This window comes from Anoplopoma fimbria, chromosome 7 (assembly GCF_027596085.1).
Source record: "Anoplopoma fimbria isolate UVic2021 breed Golden Eagle Sablefish chromosome 7, Afim_UVic_2022, whole genome shotgun sequence".
In the NCBI taxonomy this organism is placed as follows: domain Eukaryota; kingdom Metazoa; phylum Chordata; class Actinopteri; order Perciformes; family Anoplopomatidae; genus Anoplopoma; species Anoplopoma fimbria.
Genome location: NC_072455.1, coordinates 6,538,361 through 6,562,202, shown reverse-complemented (window position 1 = coordinate 6,562,202; position 23,842 = coordinate 6,538,361). Strand labels below are relative to the sequence as shown.

The following is a 23,842-nucleotide window of genomic DNA, read 5'->3' as shown; positions in this document are numbered from 1 at the left end:
CAGCGGTTTCAATCTGCAGGCTCTGACTTTACTTTGTCTCCTTACATGACTGAAATAGACATCATTGTTTTTGCCTCTTTCTAACGGTCATCAAAGCTTTATTCGCATGTGAAAACGTGGCTACTGGACTGCAAATGTGACCCAGAAGCCTGGAGAATAGATATATTATGGTGTCAGTTTCTTTTACAATACATTTCAGAACTGATGCTTATGACAGCATACCACAAATATTAGACATGGTCACGTCATTTCAAAGCCCTATGTCGACTCATCACACAGGTTTGGTCTTGTTGCCTCCACTGTGAAGGGGTCCCTTCACACTTCACCACGTGGGAGACCAATTAGCAAAGAAAACTTTAATGAAGCCGGAGGATCATGTTCTTAAAGGTGCTAGATATGGAAATTTAGACAGCTGAGCCTACGGCTAGCGGTGCTAATAGCATAAACAGTGTTAACAGCAACAGTGCTGACAGTGCTAACAGTGTTTCCCTCTAGGGGAACCAGGCTCTTCCTGCTTCTGCATGGAAGCGATGGGTCAGGATGACATTATCTATGGTAATTGCCGTATGAGCACAGTTCAGGGCAGTGGCCAGTGGGACACAACAGAGCAGATACATCCATCCATCCATCCATCCATCCATTTCCTTCCGCTTATCCGGGGCCGGGTCGCGGGGGCAGCAAGCTAAGGAGGGTCCTCCAGACGTCCTTCTCCCCAGCAACACTTTCCAGCTCCTCCTGGGGAACCCAGAGGCGTTCCCAGGCCAGACGAGATATATAATCTCTCCAGCGTGTTCTGGGTCTACCCCGGGGCCTCTTACCAGTTGGACGTGCCTGGAAAACCTCTAAAGGGAGGCGTCCAGGAGGCATCCTGATCAGATGCCCGAACCACCTCAGCTGGCCCCTTTCAACGGGAAGGAGCAGCGGCTCTACTCCGAGCTCCCTCCGGATGTCTGAGCTCCTCACCCTATCTCTAAGGCTGAGCCCAGCCACCCTACGAAGGAAGCTCATTTCGGCCGCTTGTATTCGCGATCTCATTCTTTCAGTCACTACCCAAAGCTCATGACCATAGGTGAGGGTTGGAACGTAGATGGACTGGTAAATCGAGAGCTTTGCCTTACGGCTCAGCTCCTTCTTCACCAAAACGGTCCGGTACAATGCCCGCATCACTGCTGACGCTGCACCGAACCGCCTGTCCATCTCCCGCTCCATTTTACCCTCACGCGTGAATAAGATCCCGAGATACTTGAACTGGGGCAGTGACTCACTCCCAACCCAGAGGGTGCAATCCACTGTTTTCCGGAAGAGAACCATGGTCTCAGACTTGGAGGTACTGACTCTCATCCCGACCGCTTCACACTCGGCTGTGAATCGCCCCAGTGCGTGCTGAAGGTCCCGTTCTGAAGAAGCCAACAGAACCACATCATCTGCAAAAAGCAGGGATGTGATTCTGAGGTCCCCAAACCGGAAACTGTCCTCCCCCCAGCTGCGCCTTGAAATCCTGTCCATGAAAATCACAAACAGGATTGGTGACAATGGGCAGCCCTGGCGGAGGCCAACACGCACTGGGAACAAGCTCGACTTTGTGCCGAGTATCCGGACACAGCTCTCACTTTGGTCATACAAGGACCGAATGGCTCATAGTAACGAGCCAGGTACCCCATATTCCCGCAGTACCCCCCACAGGACTCCCCGAGGGACACGGTCGAAGGCCTTCTCCAAGTCCACAAAACACATGGAGACTGGATGAGCAAACTCCCATGCACCCTCCAACAGAGAGCTGGTCCACTGTTCCACGGCCAGGACGGAATCCGCATTGCTCCTCCTGAATCTGAGGTTCGACAATCGGACGGAGCCTCCTTTCCAGCACCCTGGAGTAAACTTTCCCGGGGAGGCTGAGCAGTGTGATGCCCCTATAATTGGAGCACACTCTCCGGTCCCCCTTTTTGGAAATGGGAACCACCACCCCGGTCTGCCACTCCATAGGCACTGTACCCGACTTCCATGCGACAGTGAAGAGACGTGTCAACCAAGACAGCCCAACAATGTCCAGAGCCTTTAGCATCTCCGGTCGAATCTCATCCACTCCTGGCGCTTTGCCGCTGAAGAGCTTTTTAACTACCTCAAGTCTTCAGACTCTGCCTCTTCCACAGAGCACGTGTTGGTTGGGTTCAGGAGTTCCTCAAAGTGTTCTTTCCACCCCTCGACAATATCCCCAGTCCAGGTCTGCAGTTCTCCCCCCCTGCTGAGCACAGCCTGAGAAAAGCCCTGTTTCCCCTTTCTGAGTCGTCTCACGGTTTGCCAGAACTTCCTTGAGGCGATTCGAAAGTCCTTCTCCATGGCCTCGCCAAACTCCTCCCACACCCGGGTTTTTGCCTCAGCAACTGCCGCAGCTGCAGCCCTTCTGGCCAACCGGTACCTGCCTGCTGATTCAGGAGACCCCTGGGCCAACCAAGCCCGAAAGGCCTCCTTCTTCAGCTTGACGGCCTCCTTCACCGCTGGTGGACACCAGCGGGTTCTCGGATTGCCGCCACGACAGGCACCGATCCGGGTCTGGCTCCAGGAGGGTGCCCCGGTTTCCCTATTCCGGGCGAGGTGCCACAACCTTGCATCGTCCGATTCATTGGGGTTTTGTGAATCGCTCTTAGTCTGACCCCTCCCCCGAGACCACTTTGCCTTGGGAGACCCTACCAGGAGCTATTGCCCCTGACAACACAGCTCTCAGGATCACTGGGGCACACAAACCCCTCCACCATGATAAGGTGGAGCAGATACAAAGAAAACCAAACAAATAAATTCAGAAATTAAGTTTAAATTATGTGGAATAAAATGAAATGACACAGGGAAAAAGTATTGAACACATGAAGAAAGGGAGGTGCACAAAGGCATGGAAAGCCAAGACACCAGCTGAAATCTATCAGTAATTAGAAAGCAATCCTGCCCCTTGTTAGTACAAATTAATATCAGCTGGTTCAGTCCCAACTGATGGCCTATAAAAGGGTGTCTCATTACCAAGGTGTCACACAAGAAACATCTCATGATGGGTAAAAGCAAAGAGCTCTCTCAAGAACTTCGCAACCTTATTGTTGCAAAACATACTGATGGCATTGGTTACAGAAGGATTTCTAAACTTCTGAATGTTCCAGTGAGCACTATTGGGGCCATAATCCGGAAGTGGAAAGAACATAATTTCACCATAAACCGGCCACGACCAGGTGCTCCTCGCAAGATTTCTGGCAGAGGAGTGAAAATAATTATCAGAAGAGTTGTCCAAGAGCCAAGGACCACTTGTGCAGAGCTTCAGAAAGACCTGGAATTAACAGGTACAATTGTTTCAAAGAAAACAATAAGTAATGCACTCAACCGCCGTGGCCTATATGCACGCTCACCACGCAAGACTCCATTGCTGAAGAAAAAGCATGTTGAAGCTCGTTTAAAGTTTGCTGCACAACATTTAGACAAGCCTGTGAAATACTGGGAGAATATAGTCTGGTCAGATGAGACCAAAATTGAACTCTTTGGATGCCATAATACACATCATGTTTGGAGGTCAAATGGCACTGCACATCAACCCAAAAACACCATACCAACAGTGAAGTTTGGAGGTGGGAACATCATGGTGTGGGGCTGTTTTTCAGCATACGGCACTGGCAAACTTCATATAATTGAAGGAAGGAGGAATGGAAAAATGTACCGAGACATTCTTGATAAAAATCTGCTGCCATTTACCAGGATGATGAAGATGAAATGAGAGTGGACATTTCAGCAAGACAATGATCCCAAACACACAGCCAAGGAAACTCTCAATTGGTTTCAGAGAAAGCAAATAAAGCTGCTAGAATGGCCCAGCCAATCACCTGACTTGAATCCAATAGAAAATCTATGGAAAGAACTAAAGATCAGAGTTCATAGAAGAGGTCCACGGAACCTTCAAGATTTGAAGACTGTTTGTGTGGAAGAGTGGGCCAAAATCACACCTGAGCAATGCATGCGACTAGTTTCTCCATACAGGAGGCGTCTTGAAGCTGTCATTACAAACAAAGGCTTTGTACGAAGTATTAAATAAATTTCAGTAAGCGTGTTCAATACCTTTTCCCTGTGTCATTCCATTTTATTACACATAACTTAATTTCTGAACTTATTTGTTTGGTTTTCTTTGTATGTATGGATTACTTGGGTTGTTACCAGCATCTGGTGAAAATTTCATGTCAATAGCACCTTTAGAAATATATTTACTGAGAGAAATGGTGACGTGTTCAATACTTATTTTACCCACTGTATATATATATATATATGATGCTATATTACTTGTCTGTATCCTGGAGGTAGAACCTTTACCTTCATGACCAAAATCAAATTAGTCAGTGTGATTTTTCAGAGGTTAAATCAACACTTCTCTTTATCACAATCTGCAGTGTTGTGAGTACTCTACATTCTTGTGGCATTCCTGAACAAAGATAGCATCTTAATCCTTTAAGACACCTCAATTAAACAGATAAAAGGGGTTTGGTGCGGTGGGGTAACAGAGATGTCAGACCAGCCTGTGCTTTTAGTGTCTACTCAGAAGAGACAGAGCTCACAGCAGGAGCTTTGACATGGAAAAGTTATTTTTTAAGAGTTCCCACTGGAATCATCAAACAAGAAGGCATTTAACTGTGACCTGAGATTTGAAACACAGATATAGGTCAAACTGAGACTGGTTCCCTGCTCTTTGAAAGGTACTTTTTGCAGTTAGTAGGGCTGTAATGGTCAATGTCCAGGGGTACAGCAGGCTAATTTTCGTTAGATAGCTATGTAGAATAATGTTAGCCTTGGGTTCAGTGTTCCTGTTATGGAATACACCTTTTCAACTAGCTAGCACACAAGCTAGCTAACACTGTCTGCAATCAACTCCTTGATCACAACAAAATATGGTAACTTTCACTGCTGCTCATTTTAGAAAGATGCAAGAAAATAAGGGGGCCCCCTGGCCTGCATGCGGATATGAACGAAAGATGGTCCAACAGCGCAGGCTAACTTTACTGTCAGGGGAGATATAGCTGAGCTAGCTAGCAACACAGTTAATGACGTGACGTTGTATGAACCATAGACTGTATATAAATATCTTTATACAAACCAAATCTTTATACTGATCTTTTTGTTAGAAACAGACAATCATGGTTAAGGAAAGTTGAAGTGATCTCTCCATGTTCCTACTCCGCATCAACTACATTACTCAGAACAGCTGTCAATCATAAAGCCACACACCCTTTTTAAAGCTTCAAATAACACTTTAACATACATCAGAGTGATAAGAACTACCTAAATGAAGGAAACAATCTTTTGAAAATATTTATTTGACATGTACTCAGATTGTCAGGTTTGGCCCATGTCTCATCTGCTAACATGAAGGGGTTGGACTTTATTCCATAAATTGAAGCCAGCCAGCAGTTGTCCATATATGGTCTATGGTTCAAAGCAAATGGATGGAGTTAAACTATTTATACATGAAAGTACATACATTGAATTTGACCGCTGCATTTAACCCATCCTAAGCAAAGGATTAGTGGGTTGCTGTGAAGCAGCCAGGGGAGCAAGTTCGGGCTCAGTGACTCGTTTAAAGACATTTTGACATGTGGACAGCCGGAGTCGGAAAACAAACCAACATCCTTGAGGTTAAAGGACAACCCACTCTACCCACAGAGAAACAACCACCTGCCGAGGGGCTATGGAGCATGAGTTGTTTTTATACTTCCTCCCCTAAAAAATTGTCAAGTAAAACTGAATTCAAAACTGATTGACCACTGGTTCAGGAGCCGTATTGCTGAAATGATTATTTGATTGACAGAGGATTGTGAGCCTCTGACTGGCCAAATTAAAGCGCAATTGAAACGCCACAGCTGGAAAAACTTCTGCCTTCAATTTTAAAGCCTATTGTGACCTGTTACCTTTTAGGAAAGTGTTTGTACAGAGCAATACACACGTGTGAAATGTTCCTTATTTTCATAATAAAAACAATTTACCAAAGTTGCCAGAGTGCAAAATGTTAATTAGTCCGCAGCAAGAGGATGTTGTCCTTCTTTGACACTTTCACTACTGTGTCTGTTTTTTAAGAAGTGAGGGGTTCATCACTAGTGGATATTATTCAATTGGTGACAGAATGCTGGGTGATATGACATGGGGAAGTCGAGGAAGGTTCAACCACACACATTTTGAGTTCCGCATGAAACTGAAGCACATAGTGGTTTTCTGATCCTCTTAACTATATAAAAGTACTTCAAACTCATAGAGTGAAAAACTGATTGTTTCAGTTCATGTTTTCCTAATTTGCTAGAATATGACATGAAGGAAGAGTTTGAGAATTTGGGATATTTGATTATTGACTTTCTTGCCTAGACTTAGATGAGAAGATACCACTTTTGAATGTCTCTATGCTAAATATGAAGCTACCGCCAGTAGCTTAACACAAAGTCTGGATACAGGGGAAGCAGCTAGCTTGGCTCTGTCCAAAGGTAAAGAAAACATCCTACAACATGTCAGAGTGGAATAAGCAAAACTTTACTGGAATAAATTAACTCACATCCCAAAAAAATAAACTACTTCATTATGCACCAATATCTCGACAACATGAATAAAGGCTGCTCAACTGGAGCTTAGTGTGTAAATGATGTGCAAACATGCCTGCAAGCTTCAGGTTTGTGAAAGAAAAGACCACCTGCTTCTTTGTATCTATACAAATGCACCAAAGAAACAAAAGTTAAGGACTTAAATTAAATTCAAATTTTTGTCATCTGATTGTTCAGGTGACATGCTGCAAAGCCCGTTTGGGGTGGCGGCTGGACTTCCACTCAGGAGACCACTGTACGTGTCCTGCGTAAAACCAAAAGTCCATGTTGCATTTTTTTTACCTTACTTTTGTTACATAACTTACATTCTTATCACATTTATTTCCTAAACCTAAACAAGTAGTTTTGTTTTAATTCAAAATTAATTTGTGTTTTTTAATTTACATTGACATAACACTTTCAGTGCCTTCTAAGTCGCAACCATTGGCCAGGAGCCTAACCTGTGGTGATGATCAAATAATGTTCTACCTGTTTATTGCACTCAGCTACAGTCAGGGTGCTCTCCAGATCATCCAAGTCTCTCCTGAGGCTGCTGCACTCTTCCTCCAGTCTGTCCCTGTGGAGGGCCAGCTGGGCTGAGCAGACCTCCTCTTCCTCCAGACGTTGCGACAGGCCTGACAGCTGCCGCTCCAGCTCGCACCGGGCCTTCTCCAGCTGGACGCAGCGCTGCTCGGAGGCCTGGGCACTCTCCTGCTCCTTGAGGTAAAAAATCACAAAGAGAGTTAGATCTACAGCAATTAATGTCAGTGTTGTTTTACAAACAGTACTCAGTCAGATTTCTGTTTGTTAGGAATTAATTTCATACAAAGAGGATCTTACCGCCACAAGATGAAACTTATTCTCCCTCAAGTCAGAAGAAAAACTAAAATTTGTTAATTTGCAGTTGCCTTAATATAACAAAGCTGAAGAGGCAATACAGTGACGTATAGTATAGACTGTGTGCTGAAGTGCTACGGAGCCATGATTCATGTTATAACGTAAATACACCTGTGCTTTTCCTGTTATGACCAGTAAGAATGCAATAAATTGCTCATGTTAGCATTGCCTGAACGTTGGTTACCAGCAAAGGTATGCTTATGAATGCACAGGGTGAATACAGTGGAAGAACAGGCCAATGGCAATTGGAATGGTTTTTTTTGTGCAGTATACAAACAACTGCTTTACAACAAACACTGCCTCGTTTTTTTATAGTCTGTTTTCTTTCCTTGGTGTATGCTTGAGTTAAAAAACAAAGTGATTATGCAGGTATGATGTAGCAGCCAATTGATTTATGAAGGATATTTTGTGGAGAACAGAATGGAAAGAGAAACAATAAAGCACAGGGAACAAATTAGTCTTGCTATTATGAAATATTTTTGACTAGTCTAATTAAATTACAGTTACATATGTTTATTAGCTACCTCATGATCTTTAGATAGCATATTACATTGTATTTAATTGGTTTAAAAAGTCCTTACTAATGACCTACCTATTTTGACCTGGGATTCACTATTTAACTTGGCAAACATTCATTCTCAAACGTTGGCCCTTTGGCTCCAGCTATAGGCCTTTTTCATAGAAGGCAGATTGACATGTCACAGTAGACAAAGCAAGTCTAAACTAGAAAGGTGCCCTCAGTACAGAGCACATCTCCACCAGTTGTGTCTGAATGACCACTGCTGTTTTGTGTGGCTGAATGAATACAACCTACAACTGGCTAACCTCCCATCTAGACAAAACAAAATCAAAGTTATCAAGCTTTTGTAGTAGCGGCTGAGTTGGGGCAAGGTACAACACCATGTGCACTGGTAGTTCAGTTAGCTGTTAGCGGTTAGTCAAACACACCATCCAAAACAGTAAAAGTGATATGCAGAGCAGTGGCCGAGAGGTACACAGCAGTGTGTGTACTGTAGGTTCCGTTAGCGGTTAGCCAAACACATTGCAAACTGTTATCCCTCCACTGTGGGCGCAGAGTAGAAGATGGGGATTGGTGGAGCTGATTGAGCTGTGTTATTGCTAGCGGCCCCTAGGAGTCAGCACGCAAACAATGGCAGTATAAAACAGGCAATAAAGGGTGTTTTGAGAAAGTGTGAGTCACCACAACCACGACAGGTTCGTAACTGGGCACCATTAATATTGCGCAGTTTGCTACAGCAGGATGCGAGACTAGCTGTGGACAGACACAGAGGTGCACACACACACACACACACACACACACACACACACACACACACACACACACACACACACACACACACACACACACATAATCAATCTCACTATATTTCCAGCAGAGAATATAAAAAAATTAATGATGGCTGTATTCCATTTAGCTGCTTGGATCACACTATCATGGCTTACGGGGACACTAGAACAGAACCATTGTATATTATTAACACCTCTGCTTTTCCTAACTCAAAACATCTGCTGTAAAAGACCAAATGGGCTTTAGCTCTACCAGTACAATTAGTTTTGCTTCTGAGAAATATACAGTATGTAGATACTAGTATATACAAGCCAGCAAGAGTTACCCACAGCTGCTAATCTGTGCTCCAGTGTGGTGCTATAGCTATCCCAATCAAGATCTTCAGGTTCCAGTTCTGCTTCAGGATCTGCCTGGTTTCCATTGGCCTCCTCAGAGTCATCAGAGAGGGAGTGGCAACGCTGATGGCGCCTAGAAGACGTCATTCCTCCAGTTTATTCACTTTGTGGCTTTGCAGACTTCACCTGTTTGGCAATGTAGCAACTTGCCCGCCCGTTCTTACTGTGTTTCCGCACCACTGCAAAGATGCTTATTCCCTTCTCTGTCTTTCTTTGCTTGGCACACAGCTGTTTCCGTTGTTCCAGGTGGTTTTCAGCAGGAGGAAAAGTTTGAACTCATTGATGGTGCTCCAGTCTGTACTCTCCCAGCAGATTTTCTGTCTTGCAACAAATAAGCAGCTTTGATCGTCTTTTTTTTCCTTTTTCTTTTTTGATCTTCTTTCTTTTTCTCTTTCTCTCCTTTTCATCTACATTTCATTTTTGGGTGTGCTACTGAAATCCAGACATTCATCCGTACGTACCTCCCAGCCTGCTCAGAGCTTCCTACTGCTACTAGTAACCCTATGCAGGTAGCCTGCTCTGTCCACTCTTCACTGAGTTTAACCACAACCTCTCCAGCCTTCTTCATTCACTGTAGTCTCCGCCCCCCAGAAACAAGTGCTCTCCCCACTCTCAGGGGATCCAAAGGTGTCCCACAGGGATGGGGGTTGGTGTAGGATGTCGGATCAGGAGAAAAGACTATACCGTTGTTCCACAGAAACACAGCTCTCAGCTGTACAATCGAAGCCACACCACAGAAGGACAAGAAAAAAAGGGCAGTACTCCAGAATCAAAAATGCCTTTTCTTCTCTCAGTCTACGTTATAATTGACATAAATGTCTTGTGCGCCCACGTCCACACAGTCCCCCACAATGCCACGGCATTCATCTCAGAAAGAACAACGAGGCATATTGTGCTTTAGATTCAATAGTGGATGTTTTTCTTGAATGAAGAACCAAAAAGACCAGACTAAGCATTTGCATATCTAGAGTTAACATCAAGCAGGGTCACAAGATGGCATGTTTATTAAGGTATGGATCTTACTAATCTCATTGGAAATCTAGTCATTAGAATAGAAATTAGTAAAGAAAAACTGAGTTTTCAACCACATCTCATGACCTTCATCTTGACTGTACAAGATGGATGTGAGTCACCTCCATGACAACAGAATAATCCATCTGCTGATGAGGACCAAGAGACACGAATTTAAAGCTCCAGAAAAATCTAGTGAGTGGACCTTGAGTTAAATTTTGTCCAGCTGAATAATAATTGTTTTAGAGTTATAGCACTACTAAGTAAAGTGGGGCTGTGGCACATGAGGTAGAACGCTTGTCCCGTAACCACAAGGTTGGTGGTTCAAACCCCTCTACTGGCAACATGCCGAGGTGTCCTTGAGCAAGACACCTAACCCCAAGTTGCTCCCCGGGCGCTTCATTGCAGCCCACTGCTCCTCCGGGATGGGTTAAATGCAGAGAAATAATTTCCCCATTGTGGGACTAATAAAGGCTTAATTATTATTATTATTATTATTATTAAATGCAATATAATATATAACCATAAAGAGTAAGTGTATAGGAAGAAAACCTATATAGCTAATGGGTATGCAAAAATGTACTTTTGTTCGGATTATTTAGTCTATAGTAAGCCATACATTTGTACTTTAAAGGGTGTCTAAACAGAACATGTGGTTTACTACTTTATCAGAACTGCGGACAGAGAGGCCATTTGTGGCAAAAAGGGTTACCAAAACGCAAATGCAAGTTTTGAATAAAAGCCACCCAAACTACGTCCAGTACATTCATTGTACAGCATTTGAATACAATAGCGATTCCCAGTTTAAATCAAAGGCTGTGGAAAGCAAAATGACCTTTCCAAATTGCATTAAGCTAAAATAACACTGATGCTAAAACTGCCCAAAAGTGGACACATTTATATGAGCAAGGATAAGCACTCCGCCAGTGCCACTGAGCCGTGGAAGACATCCAGCCACCCCCCAAAAAAATAAGATGAAAACATAGGATTTCTGAGAATTAATATTTTGACAATGTCGTCTGGGTTCTTGTGTTGAGAGGCAGCACAGAGAACTCTGTTCATGTAACTCCCACTGGAGCTGGAGAATCCAGAGACACAGAGCTGCCTCTCTAGTCACCACTTATGTCCAACACTCATATTTGGAAAGAAGGCTGCCGGGATTTAAATATGCACAAAGTTGCGTACAGATTTTCATCATACCAACTCTAAGGCTTGGAACCATGGAACACTATGAATGCCAGTTTCCTGTTTATAATGCTGTTTTTAAGTCGTATTTGTAAATCTGAACTGCAGTTGATACTGATTACAGAGTTTAAAGTAATGTAAGGACATGGTTACTATAAATGAAAGCATTGCCTAAAAGCCCTGCGGTTACAAAGATGGTATTTGATGATGTTTGGCTGCTCCATGCCAAATGCGACCTTCAGTGAGTCGGAGTACCTCTATCAGGTAGAAAACTTCCAAACATGCCATTTAATTGTTGGCTGCCTTTAACATCCTAAAGGCAAGATGAGTGATAACACCGGGGTAGGAGGAGGTTGCGGGTTCAGCTGCCGGATGTTTTTAACTGATAAAATGATAGCTACCATGGAATCTTGTAAAAGAATGAGACTAAGAGTCTGCTGTCATGCTAGCAGCTCTGTGAAGCTGTACTTAGTCCCACAGTGCTTTAAGCTAAATGCCAATACTAGTGAGGCAACATGCTCACAATGGTTATGGTAACATTCTGATGTTTAGCATGTTCACTGTCATTGTTTGCTAGCACTAAACACAGGGTCAACAAGGGTTGAGGAGAATTTGTCACTTCTCTGTTATCCAAATATGGTCACTTCCGTTCATCAGTTGCAAAAAGCCAAGATGCTGATGGCCATTATCAAAGATGCCAACAGCCGAAACACACAAATCAAGGCTTCAAAACATCAGTCCACAAACCAATTCATTATGAGTGCTTCCATTTCCTATAAACAGTGTTTGGTTGAGCTGAGATACATACGTGTCTCTTCCTGGGTGCTTGTTTTGTAGTTCCAAACCACCTTAGCAGCAAGTACATGCAGCTAGGGTAAGCACGAGTGAAAATATATGTCAACCAGTCACCACCTGCATTGAATAAAGCAAGAGTTTGCTACTTGAGTGATTTTGTAACACTGACTAGGTTAACATGAATCAAATATTCAGTTTTTTATGCCCTCATTTGGAAAAAGCCAAAATCCATAATAAGTTTAAATGGCTAATGAAATTAAATATTCCACAAATTTTCCTGTTTACATGCAGCCGTGCATATTACGACTAACATCAAACCCCCCGTGTCGCAAACCCCATCACCGGAGCCAGTGAATCACACCTTGACTCCATTCTCTTCTGTTTCTGACGGGTCGATGTCCCAATATGTTATTTATCATGTGGAACTATGTAAACGTGAAATGGCAGGAGCCGCATGTGCCATTTTGTTTGTTTGCGTCAAAATATGTTATTTTTTAAGTTTTCCGTTGGTGGTGGACTTGCTCGACTGTGCAAACTCATATGAATATATAGGATAAGTCCTTTGTACTGCTTAAAATGAGGATTGTTTCTACTCACCACCAAAAAGGTGGGCTTTTCTTTTGGTCATGCATCTCTACTTCAGCTTTGCAAACTACTGGCTAGTTGGTTTGTGTAAAACTCACAGTTGCTAACGCGGTGTATACATATCCAAAGAATGCTCCTTAAACCCAAATAATATCGACATATCCCACATGACTTAATCGGAAAATACTCCTTTTGGAATAAGGCCTTATTCAGAATATCCAAACGGAATATAATGTTTGTTTGCATGTGCCATATCAAATTCGGAATTTAGTCATATTTGGAATAATAGTGGAATATGAGTGTCGATGTAAACCTGCCATTTTATATGCTGGAAGTTAGTTTGACAGAGTGTTAGGCTGGAGCTTTAGTGCAAACCAGGTGCCTCACATAACCATAAACATCTGTACAACATTTCACTGCAATCTTTCTACTAGCTGTTGAGATATTTCAGTCTAGATTAAATAGTTTTATTTTTATTTTTATTTTCTTTAAGTGTTGAGATTAAATGTCATGTTGCTAGCATGGCAAAAAACATGAAAAACAAGATACTCAACGTACCAATGAGCAAGAAAGCTTCTATTCTAATGACAGAGAAAACCCCACTAAAGCTCAAAGCAGGGCCCAGGATAGAATATAAAAGTTTGGCTATTTGAACCACATAGCAATCAGTAGCTTCCTATTAACCGTGCAGTCAATCTGACAGACTTTCACCAGACGCTCACCTCAAAGTTTATCTCTCATGACCAATTTTTTCATACATTAATTTGCTTCCTTCGCCTTGCTCTTGAACATCAGCTCAGTCCTCCATTCCCTAGCCTCTTTTCCCCTCTCCATCCTCATTCATCTCTCTCTGCCAGTCTTTGTCCCAGTTTGCCTTGGGCCCCAGAACCTCCAGAGCCGGTCCACACTGAAAGGTTTTCCACATGCAGAACATCGGGCATCTGGTTAGCTCTGCAGGAAGGCTTTACATTTATTTCCCATTAGCAGTAATTGATAGGCAAATGGTGGAATTTTCTGTTTATTTCCTTTTGAATCAAAGACAGTTGAAGCAATAGTATAATAGCTCTTTCGGTGATCCTCTAATTCCTCTTGTTTTATTTTCATTGTCTGTGTTTTTTCACTGCACTTGTGAGTAGTTATTCACAAAGAGTGGGTGGTACTGTCACGTCTTTTACCTCTGTTTTTGGGGGGGATTTCCCTTGTCGGCAATTTTGAGCCATGCTAGCATCATAGTTGGGATTGCAATGGTGGTCAGTCAGTGTGTATTTTGATGACTTTTGGCATCTGTATGTTGTTATTGTGTTTCAACAACTATTGGATGGAACATGGTGAACAGCAAATTTTTCATCTAGCGCCAACAGCAGGTCAAAATTGCAATTATTCCATTAACTTCAGTGCTAATTAACAAATGTTAGCATGCCAAAACAACAAACACATATAAGATTATGAACCTGCTGAACATAACACCTGCTTGTCATCATGGTCACTGCAAGAATGTTGTTTCACTTGCTTTAGCATTTAGCTCAAAGCAGTGCTGGAGCTAAGTAACCGGCAGCTTCACACTAGCATTGCTGTATAGCTTATATTGTTATGCTAACTACCCACCTCTTCATCTGGAATTACAAAACTGGAAAAATAAGATGCTTTAGGTAAAACTGAGAGTGACATACCTTCTACTACTACTAAATATATCCTAAAGACCGATGCATGAAGAGAACAGGAAACAATTTTCTTTTTCATCTTCTAACTCTTTCTTGAAAGTATGACTAACTTTTCGCACATTTAATAAAAATAAATAAACATGTTGGTCTTTTATGACAGTGTTGATCTAACAGGCCAGCAGTGCTTTAAGGTTGATTAAGTGGTAGGAATTCATCCTACCCCTGATGAAAGATGTGTGAGGTATACTTTTAGACTCAGACCATGAAGGGATAATGAGGAATGGGACAATTGTTTCCCCTAGAAAACTGGAAGGCTTCCTGCAGGCAGCACTAAATAGCTTTGACAAGGGGTCACATTACTCACTGGAATAAAATCAGAAGGGCTGCAAGGTATCAATTATGCTGACTGATTTGTCTCCTCCACAAATTAACTTCATGTTTTATGGTTGGCTTATCCAAGCAGTGAAGAAAAGAAACAGTTGGAGTCAGAGCACACCTTTTTTAAGGGTGATAAAAAAGGAATGAGGAGTATTGTTATCAATTTACCTCTATTGAAATGAAAGACTGTACGCATAAAAGAAGTTTCTGGATGAGTGTGGGTTGTTGAAGAAAAAACGATTTGCAAAAATCAATTACATTTTGACTGACTTTTTATGATGTCAGTAAGAAAGAAGCATGGACGAGTTATTGGTGCTGACTTGCCATCAGAGGGAATACCGGGAGTGTAGCATCATGGTGTTTACAGAGACATGGCTAACTTCACTAACTCCGGACACGAATGCTGCACTAGACGGTTTCCGTATCATTAGGGCAGACAGCACAAAACAGAGGGGTAAGATGAAGGGAGGTGGTCTGGCAGTGTTGTTTGGTTTATGATCTTCAGCTACAGCTACAGAATCCCATCAATCTGAGTCCATCAGGGTGGATGACACTGTCATCTACCTGCTACACAGATGCCTTTCTCACTTGGAAAAGGCTGTAAGCACTGTGAGAGTCATGTTTTTCGATATCTCCAGTGCCTTCAACACCATCCCTGAGCAGACAGGGGTGGACCTCCACCTCACTGCATGGATCTTGGACTACCTCACCAACCGTCCACAGTATGTGCGGATACGGGAGTGTGAGTCAGACCTGGTGTCCTGCATCATGGGGGACCCACAAGGAACCATTCTGGCCCTGGGTGTTCACCTGGGTGTTCACCTGAACAATAAACTGGACTGGACAGACAACACAAACGCACTCTAAAGAAAGGGTCAGAGCAGACTGAGGTCCTTTGGAGTGCGAAGGCACTCCTGAGGACCTTTATGACTCTGTGGTGGCATCAGCCATCTTCTATGGAGTGATCTGCTGGAGCAGCAGCATCTCGACAACCGACAGGAAGAGACTGAACTTGTCAGGAAGGCCAGCTGTGTCCTGGGATGTCCACTGGATACAGTGGAAGTGGTGGGAGACAGGAGAACGATGGCTAAGCCATCATCCCTGATGGACAACACCTCCCATCCCATGCAGGACACTCTGGCAGCACTGTACAGCTCATTCAGCGTGTGTGAAAGAGAGGTACCGCGGGTCCTTCCTGCTGCTGTCAGGCTGCACAACCAACTCTGCTCCCAGTAGACCACACATACCAAAAAAACTGACAATATAAAAAAATTAATCTGTGCAATACTAAAATGATTCTGTCTGTTTAGATAATATTTTAGTTATTGTGGATTTTTAAAGTTTTTTTTTTTTTTACTTATTTATTATTCTTTACTGTGTTATTACTTATTTACTTATTTTTAATACTTGTTTTGATCTTGTTTTTACTTATGTCTCTTGTTTGCACTATCCTCTCTGCTGCTGTAATCCTGCAAATGTCCCCGCTGTGGGACTAATAAAGGATTATTTTATTTTATCTTATCTTAAGTTCTTTCCTCAAAGTTAGTTATTAATATGTGTTGCATGTCATATCCATGTATGGTTTCATGTTTATGGCGCTTAATACGAGATTGGAAGCATTTCTATTGCCTGCCAACGGTTCTCAACATTTGGACTGCAGAGCAGGTGGCTCACAGCTAACAGTGCAAACAGCGCTTACAATACAAATTGTCACCTGAGGGGGTACCAGAGGCTCCGCAAAAGTAAGGCTTATGTTATTCTATATTTTTCTCTGAGCATTGAAGTTCATTCTTGTTCTTTGGTCAAGAAATCAATTTCTAGCTTGCAGAGCTTAGATTGCCCCTTATCTCTAAGGCTGAGTCCAGCCACCATACGAAGGAAGCTCATTCAGGCCGCTTGTATCCGCTTGTGTTTTTTCAGTCAACACCCAAAGTTCATGACAATAGCTGAGGGTGAACTTTCTGGTACAATGCCTGCATCACTACTGATGCTGCACCGACACACCTGTCCATTTTACGCACACTCATGAACAAGACACCGAGATACTCGAGCTCCCATGTTTCGGGCAGTAACATTCCCAATTTGGACACTTATCCTGACCACACCGGTTCATGCTGACGGGCACAGTCTGATGAAACCAACAAAACCACATCATCTGGCATGGGTGACTGTGGAATAGCAGGGTCGTCCTTCAATCAGATAATCGGCAGTTCAATCCCCTGATCTGCTAGTCCATGTCAATGTGTCCTTGGGAAATACACTTAACCCCAAATTATTACTGCAGGCTGTGCCAGCAGTGTATGAATGGGTATGAATTGTTCAATAGATCCTGATGGGCAGATGAATGATGACGTATGGTGAAAAAGAGAGAATGGTCGGAAGACTAGAAAGTCTATATATCATCTGCAAAGAGCAGAGACACAATTTTGAGGTCCAGAACCCGTCAATCTCCTCCCCCATCTGCCCCTTGAGATCCTGTCCGTGAAAACCTCAAACTTAACGTATGAAAATGGACAACCCTGGCCAACACCCACTGGAAAGGTATTTGACTTCGTGCCAAGTGTACGGACACAGCCTTCACTTTTGTTATACAAGGACCAAGGACCTACAAGAAATATTGTCTAACCTAGCTTGCAGAGCAAGGAAATTTGATCATGAAGTAGTGCCCTACTTCCCACACTGAGGTCATGTGATGAGACCCGAGCCATTCCTATGCACTATATGAAACCGTTACATGCGGTTTAAAGCTTCAAATGTAAATTAGATTTTTTGGTTACATATATTTCACTTTCAGTCAGAAATCCAAAATTCACACACAACTTTAAGCTTTCACTTTGGAGCTCCCCAACGACAACCCCTTATTTCTTATAAAGACGCAAGCAGAAAGCCTTCCTTATGCATCGCAGACACATTGGATCTATCAAAAGAGAGGGCAAGACACAAGTTGAGGGGAAAACTGGGAGAGGGGGTGCCTGTAAAAATAGGAACTTTATTGTGTGTGTTGTAATTGCAACAAAAACCCTAGTTTTTACAGCTCAGGTGTTGGTTGTTTGCAATAATAATCACAGCACATAACACAGTAACTGATCTACATAGGGGAAATAGTAAAAATGTGTACAAGCACATTTGCCAACGACTACATCAACAAGAGTACATCCGTGTCACCCTAACTCACATGTTTTCTTGACTAAACATAGTTTGGAGATCTCATCAAGGATTCCTCCCAGTGAAAGAGTACTGTGTGGCCTCCCGTCGCGGGTCAGTTATGTAGTGTGAAAAACACAACAACTTTGTGCACTGTGAAGAGTACAACAATCTGACGATGTTGAATGTCTTGTAGTGTGAACTTGGCTTAACACAGCGAAACCAACAATGGTCATTTTAACATTTTAAGTCTCTTAATACCGTCTGACATTGGTAACCTGTCTGTGGTACTCAACACCAAGGCCATCTGTTCTAGTGAAGACTCCAATAATTTACAAAAACAGCTGAACACCATAATTAAAAAGATATACATTCAAAAGTACTCTAAAGCTGCATTTATGTATTCTATTTGGTTACTTTTGGGCAGTGGAAAAAACATTGACATATTATCACTTTATAAAGCAAATGTGTGAGTAAACGGTTTAATATTAACACATATGGAACAACATTAACATCCATTTGGAATTGTGTATCCGGAATCCAGATAAATGTAAGTCCAATGATCTGTCTCCCTTTAGCTCTGCTTTGGTCTCTATCAACTGCTGAGGAATATTCCTGGCCCTTAAATTATTAAATGCTACACAGGCTAGTCTCTAAACTTGTCTGACTGCCATTTAGTGGCGGTAAATTAGTGCCCAGTGGATGTATCAGGACATTTTTTCACAGAAAAAAACTGCCTGCCTAGGTTAGCAAAATGGTTGACAAGAGCAAAAAGACTGAATCAAAACAATAAAGTTTGTGGACTGAAGAAAAAAAGAATAAGCTCAAAGATGCTAAACGCTCAATAGTGCTGAGAGGGTCTGCAGAGTTTGGTGATGATTCTATAGGTTCATTCAACATGAGCCTCTTCTGTTGGACTGACTCATTCTTAACAAAGATGTGGGTTTGTACTTATCTTGTGGACTTGTGGTAACACCTCCTCCCGATCAAACAGGATGTGCCACTCATAGTCCTCTAGAAGTAAACCAATCAGTCACATAGTGCACCTCAGGCCAGGAAACAGCACGGTGCCGCACAGAACTATGACAGCAGTCTCTGGAAAAAACACACTCTATACTTGCTCTCTCAATAAAACCGTCAGCTGGAAAATAGTCAACACAGCAGTAAAAACCATAAGAGAGAAATGCAGCATAAAACAAGCTTGAACACAGCAACTGCCGCGGTGGCTGCTTCGCTCTCTCTCCCTCTGCTAGGGTATCATTATCCACTTAATTTCATCCACCCGGGGTTTGTATAATGACCAAGTACAAAATCCCTTACCAAGCAGAAATTCCGACTGAATCAAAAATCCTGTGACTACTAAAGTATCAAGTTAGTGAATCAAAAGCGGAATTACTTTTGTAAAGGGAAAAATTATAAAAGAGAAGCAAAGAGGGAGAACAGCAGACTTACAGCTTGGTATTTAGTGGCCACCTCATTCTTTTCCTTGTTAAGCTGTGTGTTCTGCTCCTCTATCTCACGGACCTTGGAGAGGAGTCGGTCACTCTGCTCTATGGCTCTCCTCAGCTCCTCTCTCTCCCTCATGCCTGCCTGCTGTGTATGAATGTGCTACTGCAATGGCAGAGACCAAACCTTGGATAACACTAGCACATACAGAAAGCCAGATATTTCAGTTCGGCTTGCTGGCTCTCTGACTGAGTCTCTCACTTTTATTCCCTTCTGTGTGGAGTCTGCACGCCAACCCCCCCCCCTCCCCTCAATCCACTTCTGACACACACACACAGGCACACACACCAACACTCTGCCAAAGAGCTTTGCCCTCTGACAGACATCCCTGTGCATGTACAAATACACACACTGTATTGCACAGTGCCCACATATCCTCCCTTCGGCCTCAGGCTGGCCTAAAACAATAACAACTTTCAACAACTTTTTTTATTTATTTTTTATTGTATAATATGTTTTATTTATTATCTGTTTCTCTGTAGTTGAGCTGCTGCAACACCCGAATTTCCCCCATGGGGATCAATAAAGGAATATATCTAAGATCCAGTTTTTTGTTTGGCTGTGTGAACTGGTCAAGTTGAACTTATCTGCATGCAAAAAACAACAATAACAAAGATGCAGCACGCTGTTGTGCAGGTACGGTTTCATTTATCAGTTGATGTGCAGTGGAAGCTAGCAAACTCGTAAGCAGATGAAGGATCACTACCCCTCCACTGACTACCTCCATTGCAGGTTCTATGTTTGTTGGATCCATCCACATAAGTTGTCTTTTTTGGATATTTTTAAAACTGTTGCTTAGTCTAATGGATGCATTTAATTTGTGTATCCACCACAAAAAAAGAGTCCTTATTGTCATCCATTGGCATTATTTTTGTCCTGAGCATCAGTAAAGAAACAGACAATTCTTGTCCCTGTACACAAAACCAATAGATTTATTTTCATGACTATTTCATGATTTGCCATGATACTGGGTCTGTGTATTACCCTCAGGGCATAATTGTGACAAATGTTGATTCAGAGGGACCTAAAAGTCGCATAAATTCCCATGTGACTGCAAAGTAGCTGACCTGTATCTGATTTACAAGCATATATGGAAGTAATCATAATTTAAAAGATTTGATTCCATGTAATTTGTGCTGTTGACAATGTTTTGCAAAAATCGGGATCTGCCACAAAATAATGCACAAATGAATCAGATTTGGCCACTTCTGCCTGCCATTTGTATTTGAAAAATTGTTTATGTACAGTTTGTGGTTCACCGTGAAGCGTCTTGGCTATGATCCAATCCCAACTGCACGTATGCCTACCCTTTGGCAGGTTTGAGCTTAAGATCTTTCTGATCTAACTATTCCAGGTGAATTTAAAATAAGCATTATCAATGTGTAAACAGAACCAACACTAACTGTTTTATTATGTATTTTGCTACAAATGGCTGCAAAGAAAATCCCTTAACAAACCTCCTATCTCTTACATTGCTCTATTGCAGCAACACAGGCAGAGGTACTGTGATATCAGATCTGAGTTAGATTCTTTTAAAAGCGTTCGTGGTTCATTTTAGCCCAAACCTTGGTGGTTTGCCAAATAGGACGAGAAACATAATGCAGAGACATTTAAACAACCAGGCCTGGCAGTTTGAAAGTTTCAGTTTTGATGCAATTATCTTAAATCACAGCCACTTAAAGCATTTCCTTGTACAGTTTATACTCTGGCACCTAGAGCAAGTTGAAACAAACGCTATGAACTGTGAGTACTCCTTTACCAAGAACTGATCACTACGTGGTACAGCGGCCGAAGTTCAAAGGTTAAGGTCAGTCAGCAGTGTTTAGTTGAACAGAGGCAGACAATATGTAAAGATGCTGTTGGTATGTGGTTCCTTCTCCCCATCAGCAGCACCTCACCAGTCCACCTCATTGAACCAGACTCAAAAGCTAAACATATGTCTGTCAACCCCCTGTAAACACAATAATGTTATGTACACACTGGGATTGAACAACATCTGGACTTTAACAGTGGAATTCACCTTGCAAAGAGGAAAAGTCTGCTCTGCCCCCTCTCATTATATCCAAAACAGCTGATATGGGCATATAAAATGAGGAACTATGAAACACTTACCAAATGCTCATTGTCATCAAAACAGCCAGCATACAGGAAAATGCCCCAGCAACCAACATCAAGTAACAAATATTATTACCAATATCACTTACAAGACTTATAAAAAGAAAAGACTGAATCTTGATCAGGCTGTTTGCAGTTCACTGATTTAAAAGGAACCTGAAACAGGTGATGATCAATGATGGTGTTAAAATTGACATTTCTTTCCCTTTATAAAAACGGCATGGTTGAAATTGGCTGAAAATGCCATGTACTGTTTTAAATCAGCCCTCATCTTCAAGGCCAACTCTGAGATAGATTCAACCGTTTTGGAATAAACTACGTCATAAAAAGGACGTTAACGCCCCCTAATCAGACCCCACCCCTCACCTCTACTGTCAATCATTTTTTTACTTTTTCCCTAACCCCTGTGTAGCATTATAATCACAGCTCATTTAGCGGCTTGCTAGTTGGTTAGCTGGGGTTAGCTTGCTAATCCCACAATGTTATCATGCTAACGTCACACTGGTTGCAAAAAATGAGCACAACAGTGTGTTTGGGGCAGGCGGGGTCCCTACCGGACCTGCTCTCTTCCAAGCAGACAAAACAATCAGTTAATACAGGTTTAATTCTGTACAAACAGCCTTGTTTGAACTTTTTCGTTTTTGGAGTGGTTAAATGCTGTCTATGAAGCCAAACTGTGATGTATTTGTACTGCAACATTATGTGAATAGCATGCACTTGGTCGTATAATACAGGTGAAGGGATTTCTGGAAAGCTTCAAAGGCAAACTGAAGATGAGTATCTTGTGTTTGGTAACGTCATCACATTACATACACACATTAAAGCTTTATTCCACCCGCTGGAGGTCCCACTGCAGGGCAAAGGCTGCAGTGAAGCCAGATCTGGGTCTGTCCATGGCAGACTCGTGTCTGCCGGAGGCCACGATGGAGTCCAAGCTGAATGAGTTTCTGGTGAAACTGCATTATTTTATCTAATATCACACATAATGGGCTAGGTAGCACCATTCTTATTCTTAATTTCTCTCAACACCTAACTCACTTTAACTTCCTTACTAAGCAAAAACATAAAGAAAAAGTAGTTTCATTAGTTGCTGAATTTTTAGAGTGAGCTGTAAAGAAGAGGAGGTTTAAAAGGGAAAGACAGACAGAACACACACACACACACAAACACAGAACAACTTGTTGCTGCTTGAGCGCCGGTATCAGTACCATAGGAAAAAGAGCTGTCATTAGCTCAGCTCTCTGAATCCTGACAGTGAGTTTACCTCTCAAACTTTGTCAGCAGTGAAATCAGACAGGGAAATGTGGTGTCATCTTTCAAGTGTGCAGAGGTAATTGCCATGTTGTCCAAATATGATCTAGGACATGTGTGTTTTAACCGCTGTGAGGATCTACCTACTGACACAACTGAACTTCCTTCGCATGAAGTCAGTTTAAACACACAATATATTTAGCTGTCAGTGCAGTATTTATTGACTGACTCCAAAAAAGCACCAGAAGATAAATGTGACACATCAATGGTTCAACTTTAGCATGATCACAGGGCTCACTCTTAAGCCAGCGCTGTTGTTGAGAATTCACAAATGAAATGCTCTCTTTGTGTCAGCACAATCCCTCTTTGCATGATGAATGCGAGTTACAACATTCACAAAGTTTTCGTGTTTTGACTTGAAGCTCAGAGATGTTTGCCCTATCAAACACAGGAGCAAAACAGACACACACTGCACTTCTCAACCCAGTAAAACAAACTTTCCAACTGTCTGTCTGATGCACAGTTCTGTTCTGTTTCTAGTGAGTATAAAATAGGATGTTTTTTCAAATTATTCCTGGACAATACAGCATGTCCCTAGAAACACCTTCTTCTGATTCCATTATCTAGTCTGAATGGAGGTTACTGGGATATTAATCCCATGATCTCCTCTCCTTTCTTTTATTTGAACAGCTGTTTATCGTTTCAACTCCTATATTCCCACCTGCTACTGGCTACAGACTCCTCGAGCGTTGTACCATTGTACATGATCTCCCTCAGTGTCCAGTCTCAAGTAACATGTAGCTGTGACAGCCTTTTGCAAGTCTGTATCCTGGTTCAAAACTTTGCTAAATGTTCTGGTAGAGTTGGATTTGAGGCTGAAACTGTCTTGATGCTCACAAACTCACAAACAAAACCCAGAAATTGTATTTCCAACGTTTGATCACTATGTAAAATTTGCTTCAAAGACAGGCGCTTTGCCTGGGGGTTTACAGATTATCACAGTTTTTTCTTTTTCTCCATAGTCACCAA

At 42.3% G+C, this 23,842-nt stretch overlaps 1 protein-coding gene across 1 annotated transcript in view; it reads right to left on the bottom strand.

Moving 5' to 3' along the window:
• The window catches only part of LOC129093877 (myosin-16), a 34,256-nt gene extending 24,987 nt beyond the window's left edge, over positions 1-9,269 (bottom strand). The window contains exons 1-2 of the mRNA XM_054602000.1: positions 9,117-9,269; positions 7,071-7,298 (exon numbers count right to left, since the gene is read on the bottom strand). Of these exons, the coding sequence (XP_054457975.1) occupies positions 7,071-7,298; positions 9,117-9,269 (381 nt within the window). The remainder of the gene's footprint in view (positions 1-7,070; positions 7,299-9,116) is intronic.
• Between the last annotated feature and the right edge of the window lie 14,573 nt (positions 9,270-23,842).